At 40.5% G+C, this 7,093-nt stretch overlaps 1 protein-coding gene across 2 annotated transcripts in view; it reads left to right on the top strand.

The window, feature by feature from the left end:
• The window catches only part of SLC35F1 (solute carrier family 35 member F1), a 248,891-nt gene extending 243,319 nt beyond the window's left edge, over positions 1–5,572 (top strand). For both annotated transcript variants that reach the window (XM_074896199.1, XM_074896200.1), the window contains one exon: positions 1,434–5,572. In XM_074896199.1, the coding sequence (XP_074752300.1) occupies positions 1,434–1,658 (225 nt within the window). In that variant the 3' untranslated portion in view covers positions 1,659–5,572. The remainder of the gene's footprint in view (positions 1–1,433) is intronic.
• Positions 5,573–7,093: the final 1,521 nt, after the last annotated feature.

Below are 7,093 nucleotides of genomic sequence, written 5' to 3' on the forward strand. Positions count from 1 at the left end.
AAAGCCAAATGCTTGCTCAGGCAGGAAGTTGGATGCAGGTTTTATAGGTTTATTAAATGGCAACTAATTAACATCACCACAAAGTTAGCTTAAATAAAATTTGCTTTCTCCACAATGATTATTTCTTTAAATAGAAAAGACAGAATTGCTAAAAAGCTTCCAGGATAATACAGTCCAGTCTATCCATTTTGTCATGTTCTAAAGTGAACCAGAGAAAACAAACTGGGCATCCACCAAAGCATAGTAGGTTAGGATTAAAAACCAGACTTAGACAGCTTTATGTAAAGTAGCTCATGAAGTAGCTAATAACAGGTTGCAGCTAGTTGTTGATGTTCAAATACAGATCCCTGACAGTTGCAGAATACAGGCACTTTCTAAAGTCCTGCTGAATACAAATCAGTTCCATATCCTCACTAACAAGCTGGCTATGCAATTTGTCCTTCATGGCTTCTCACACAGAGCATGCCAGAAGAAATAACTTATAGTCTAGGATCAGGAGACAAGTCATATGGACTTAAACCCATTTTTGTGTTCTCTATAGCAGGAACCCAGTATCTAAAGCTAATATCCAATGGTCTGTTCTTTTGAAACCCTGCCTTTACCTTTATCTGCAAGGACTAACGTATTGCCAAAAAGGTTATTTGTGTTGGATTTTCAGTCCAGGAATACTGAGTCTGGATATGTCAGAAAATTCAGGATGACTTCTGACCTAGTGGAGCTGTGTGCCAAAACATATATACTTGAGCTTTCAGTTAACTACCCTCCATATGTACTTTCAAACTTCTTGAGGTCAACCCAGAGCATGTTTCACAGCTGAAGCTCATCCTATTCAGATTCACATGAAATCTTCCAGCATCTGCTTTCTTTTTACAAGCAAGAGGTGGCTTTTTAAATGTCTTTATTGAAATATATTTTTTAAAAAATATATATGTTTAAAATGCTTATTTAAATGTTTATTTAATGATATTTTTATATTACCAACGGTATGTTATACTTCACAGACATATGGTTTGGTTGTCATTAACTTCAGATTTGTCCTCTACCTGTCAGACAGCTGTAGATGATATTACCCCACACTGGAGCTAGAGAAACTTGGACTCAAGAGAAATAGTTGGTTTGTCTAAAAGCATGACAAAATCAGCTTTGGATCTGTGACCAAAACCCAGACTTCCCAAGTCCCACCTGATCAATACTTACTATGCCTGGGCCACGGAAAGGCACCAGTTAGCTGTTGGTTATGGAAGACAGGGGAATTGATGGGAGCAAATCCACTCTCAAAGAGATATTTCCATAAAAAGTAGACATCCCAGTCACAGAAAGGTTTGTTCTGTGCGGAGCGTGCCAAAAGAATTATCTGTGCCCACCCGTGTATGGGGGTCTTCATGAGCTCAGGGTGACTGGTGCTGTATCTAATGACTCTTATTTCTGCTTAGTTTTCAGGACTTTACTTGTTATCATTCTTCACTATCCTTGTTGGGCTGGTGCTCTACTCCTCCACGTCCACCTACGTAGCCCAGGATCCTCGGGTGTACAAGCAGTTTCGAAACCCTTCAGGACCTGTTGTCGACCTGCCAGCCACCGGCCAGCTGGAGCCTTCGGTAACATACACCAGCCTGGGGCAGGAGACAGAAGAGGAGCCTCATGTTAGAGTTGCTTAAACCCAGGGCTGTTGATCACCTGATGATTCAGTGGAGCTCGTATATCCATTATCTCTGTATTGTGCATAGAGAAAGGTATTTACCAGGTGCAGTTACACCGGTGAGCTGCAAGGTAGCAAATAAGGAAAGCTCATAAAAATACAAATTAATTGTTCCGGGGTGTTCATTGCAAGGAGATGACAGTCCCTCATTTACGATATAAGCAGCATGTTTGCAATACAAACTGCTGGATATGAATCAGTTAATGTCAAACTACCCGTGAAAGATACTCAATATATAAGCTGAAATGACAAAAAGAGATTAATAGAAGGGTGTTTTTGCATCCACTGAGCGATATTATGCCTAAACCACACCAGTTGTGGAAAAGCCACCTTTTTACAGCAAATACACTTGTGCAGTCACTGTTAATTTCTCTCTAAGATTTGTTTGTTTGCACAAAATAGATGGGTTACTCATGGTAGCAACAGCCTGACACATTTTTGCTAGCACCTTGGATTTGGTGAGGGAAAGACAATGAATTCATCTGTGCTGTCTAGTTGCCCTTTCTAGGTAATCTGTTCCATGAATCCAGAGAAGGGACAACTTACAATATCCGTCTCTATTCTAGGAATAGGTATAAGGCGAGCATTTTAGCCTTTCTATATTTGCAGAAGTGAAGTACTCAAGCATTGACCTCTCTATGATCCATGGCAGATTTCCTAGTGGCTGAGGTTCTGCATCAGGTGACAGGGAGTTAGTTTCTCTGTAGTCGTGATTTAACACAGATTTCTTACTTTTTAAATTTTAATCTGTAAAAAGAAAAAAGCATTTTCTAGTTTCCTATGTATTGTACCTCTCCATGGTAAGATGACATATCGTGTGGATCAGGGCACTTACTTTAGATACTCAGTGCATCGAGGGTGCATTCTGCTGTTCCAGTTTGCTTAGTCTCCTGTGGTTCATTAATCTAACAATAGCTGTTTAGAAATGTGTCAGTTTTTCACCAAACCACACAAATTGTAAAAATCAGGAAGATTAAGTAGGAAATTCATGAGCAGAAAGACTGGACCATCTGCTGGTGTTGCTGTGTAGCACAAAGGCGTTCATACTGGCAGGGTGCAGCCAATTATTTTTCATTATCTACAAAACTAGCAGAAGAATTCAGCAGTTTTCTTACATTCCAGGGGGCATGTGAAAATAGTAAGGGTGTGCTCCACAACTGAACTTCTGCTCCAGAAGCCTTATCAGAATGGGGGAAATCTGAGTCACCACCATGAAAAATCCATCTCTGCTTGTATGTTTACTCTTCTGAGAGCCCAATAAAAAGAAATAGTTATTTCAATATCCATCATTTATTTTCCATTTAAAATTAAAGAAGGAGGCATGATCTGACATCTAACAGATAGGAGAGGGATCCAGGAAAGCTTCACTTTATTCACAGATCTGCCACATATCTGCATGATCCTTGGGCATGACTTACCTTCTGTGTGGCTGAAATTTCTCAATATGCATGTATGGGAATAATGATATTTTACCTACACCCTCACAGGGGTGCTATGGGACCAAGTTACTTTAAAATGCTTCAGGATCTGCAGAAGGAAGGAATTTAAGAAGTACTCAATAGTGCTGTAAAAGTGTGTGTACATTCATTGTATTTGAAAATTGAGTTTATGCAGGGTTGATTTGCTTGTGGGCATGGAAGGTGAATTTGATTTGAATGTTATTCTGCTGAAGAAGTCTGTCTCAAGCGAAAATGTAGGCCTTCATATTTGAAAAATACAACTTACCTATTTCTATTTTAAAAAGGAAAAAAAAAAAAATCAATCTGTACTCTGGAGATTAGAAGGGCCACACAGTTCAACCAAGCAGCATGGATTTCTGCTGAGGTAACATTCATCTTTTGTAGTCCTGTTCTGCTTTAATATAGAAGAGACTTCCCTGAAGCAGACTGGGAGAAGTATGTATGCATAATACACATCAAGTGGCAAATGCCAAAATGCTATTGAACAGGAGAAGTATGTTGTATCTTATTCTTTCTGTGGAGGAGGAGAAGAGGTGATTTCTGTCCCACTGTGTTTAGGCTGTCTGCCATGAACATGCTGCAGCTGAGGGAAGGGTCTGCAGTATTACTGAGTCATGTCCAAAACCAGCCCAAAAGCTTTGGTTAATATGACTTGCTTTTAAACTCATAACAAATGTGTGATCTTTTTTCCCTGCCTTATTTTTATTTAATCTTTTTAGCACTCATATTTCCAAGCTTTTTCTCTTAACTGTTGAGAATTTAAAAAAAAAATAAATTCCCACAGTGAAACAGAGGCTGTATTCTGAGGATATTAAGGAAAGACTAAATCCTACAGGATTCAAAGAAAAAAAATTTTAAAACACACAAGAAGGATTACCTAATACTTCAGAGTAAGGTCTGTGGAGTGAAAGCCCAGATGAGGAACGCATGGTTGGGTGAAGTCCTCATGCACAGGGGCCAGCAAGCATCCTTGGGTCAAGCCCTGGGAGAGTTTCAACTTGAGGTGGGTTTCATACATTCCCCAGGAGCAGGGGCTCTGGTTACAACCACCACAGCTCCCTCAGGTACCCGGAGACACACTGGCAGGCATATGTCATCTCAGTCTTTTTTGCTACCTTTTATACCAATTAAATACCTTTCTCTGAACGTTAGTCCCTGTGTTGGTCTGAGAACCTTGAGGATTGCGTGCGTGTGTGTTTGTTTCATGTTTACAATTCCTTTCTTTTGCATAATTGTTTTGGTTGATTTCATTTTTAGTATTTATTTTTAAGCCAAATGTTTGTAGTCCTTCTGCCTCCCCCTCCTCATTTTTCTGACACTAACTTGTAGATGTTTGTTAAGAGTCTTCTCAGAGACAGCTGGGCAGGAGGCATCTCCCGGCCAAGGCACTGGTCTGGGAGTTTCCACGTATAAGGGTTTTGCAATCAGCGGGTGGCTGAGAGGTGCCATCCATCTGAAGCAGTTTTTAGAGGCTATTTTAAAAGGCTCTGTTGTGCGGAAATAAGTTATGAATGTTTTGGTGTGCACCCTGCACCCAGCCACCATCCCCTGTGGTACTTGCACAGGAGGAGATTGATGTGCAACGTGGGACTGCTTCACTATCTGTGTTTCCCGTTCAACAGGGTGAATACTTGGACTAGCACCTGTGCTAGTGCTGGATGGACCTCAAAGAAAAACAGTAGTATAGCTTTACAAGTAACTGTCTTGACTGAAAAACTGAGTTCTAGTAAAGGAAAACATTACTACTACCTGCTTGTTTTCTGCAGTTTGAGACCTCAGTATGCACCAGCAAAGGTTCAGCTATCTAACCGGCAGCTACTCTCTGTGTTGCGTAGGACGTCTCTAGCTCTGTATAGCTCCTTGCCTGAACAAACTGAAACTCTGTATACTGCTGGCCCTGAGCAGCCCTTAGCAAGACTGATGTAATTTTCTGCTACTGGATTAAAACCTTCACTGGGAGACAGACTTTGTCTTCATTCCAGCTATAAAGTTTCAAAACACACAACGATAGACCAAGCAATTGAGAATTTTGCACCACTGTGTCATAAGAAGAAGTTTCAATGTATAGTGTAGAGATTGCTAACTTGTGCTATTAACATTTTGACAAGCGTGTAGTATCGTTTTCTTTCCTTTTTTTAAAAAAAACCATTTAGTATTCCTGAGCTAGCTACAAATATAAATTTTACCCCATGGGTAGGATTTTATTGTTAAATGCCATAATAAAGCACACTAATCTTGACACCGCAGATGGAAATATGAACCAAAACCAAAATTAAGCAAACAAAATCCCAACCCCAAATCCTGCATCAAAAAGCTGAACAAACCTTTCTCCATTTTGATATTTGCATGCACCTATATGGACTGGCTGTGGCAATGTAATGCCTGTACAATGTTTTCAAATAAAAAAATTAAATGCTTTATGAAAGCAGGTTATTAGTTTCCTTGCCTCTTTTCTTTCTGCTTTCTTAGCCTAACATGATTTTTCTAAAGTATAAATCTTGTCTGCAGGACATAGTATTTTGCCTAGTAAGGACTTCTTTCCCTTGTGAGGTGGTTAACCTTCTTCTTCCAAGGTATAGTAGCACAGGTGCCATATAGGCACCCTTGGGTTTCTTGCCTGGCCCCCAGGTGCAACTCCAGAAGGATAAGGGGTCTCCTTGTGCACCCTCTGTCTTAATCTGCCATTGCCCTACGGCTAGCTCCTGATATTTGTTGCCCTCATTTGGGCACAAGAGTACTCCCTTGCACCTTCCAGAAATGATTAATCAGTCTAGAATTAATCTGGGGCAACGCACTTGTATGATCTTGAAGGGCTTATCTGGCAGAGGTTACTGAGTGTCTGCAGCTGCCTTGCCCAGCCCTCCCTCCCAGCTGTTATGCCCTGTGCTGCCAGAGTCCTGAAACAGGAAAAAAAAAAAAAGGATGGCGACAAAAATTAGACATCAGGGAGAAAAGGAGTTTCAGGAGGAGCAGAATTAGGGAAAGAAAGAAATGAGACTTCGGTTTGTTTGAAGTCCACATAGAGAGAAAGGCAAGGAAGATTCTGAGTGTGTGAGAGCAAGGGATTTTGTGAACATGTATTCACCTCTAAGAGTGCCAGTATGTGCATTTGTCCATCTCTCTTTGCCTGATGTTTCCACAGGAAACTGCGTAAGTATTTCTTACATACTTCACTGATGAGAGTAGGAAAGGGAATGGAGACTGGTGATCTCATTTCCAGCCTCTCCCCAAGCACTGTAACTGCATGGAGCCCCAGACATGACAAAGCCAGCAGTGCTGCACCAATGTGATGGTTTATGTCTGATTTTCCAGTGCGAATGTTTCCTAAGTTGTCAAGAGCTTCAGAAACTGAGTGTGCATGGCTTTATCATGCTAACAGTTGATTTGTACTTTCCTCCAAATCTGCTCAAGAGTCTCTCTAGCATTGCAGAAATCTCCTTTTGTTGCCTGGCTAGAATTCAGCCTGGGTGTTTGAGTCATATGAATGGTAATTGCTTGGAATTACGCTAAAAATAGATCATAAATAGGCATTAATGGATCTTTCTGTGCTTAAATCAGACATGTTTCAATGCTGAAGGACACTCAATCATCTTAAACCTACTAGTCTCCCTTTGTTTATTTAGAACTAGTTCTCAATAATATTACAAATCCAAAGCTGAACAATTAACAGAAATATGCTGTCATTGAAAGAAGGAAGCAATGCTTTTTACAGTTCTAAAAGTTGTTTTGTTAAGTCTACTCCACAGTTTAAGACAAAAACCTTTGCAATTGCTATGGGAACCAGTCTACGGCTGCACAAGCAGAGGTGTTCCTTTTTACAAAGTGGGTACCAAACGCCAATGCCACCACAGTGATGATGACATAGGAGTAAGAGCATTGGCCATGTCATCCTCCTCCAATTTGAAGTGCAGAATCATGGACTGTGGTACTGATT

The sequence above is a fragment of the Athene noctua genome, chromosome 1, assembly GCF_965140245.1.
Source record: "Athene noctua chromosome 1, bAthNoc1.hap1.1, whole genome shotgun sequence".
NCBI lineage: Eukaryota > Metazoa > Chordata > Aves > Strigiformes > Strigidae > Athene > Athene noctua.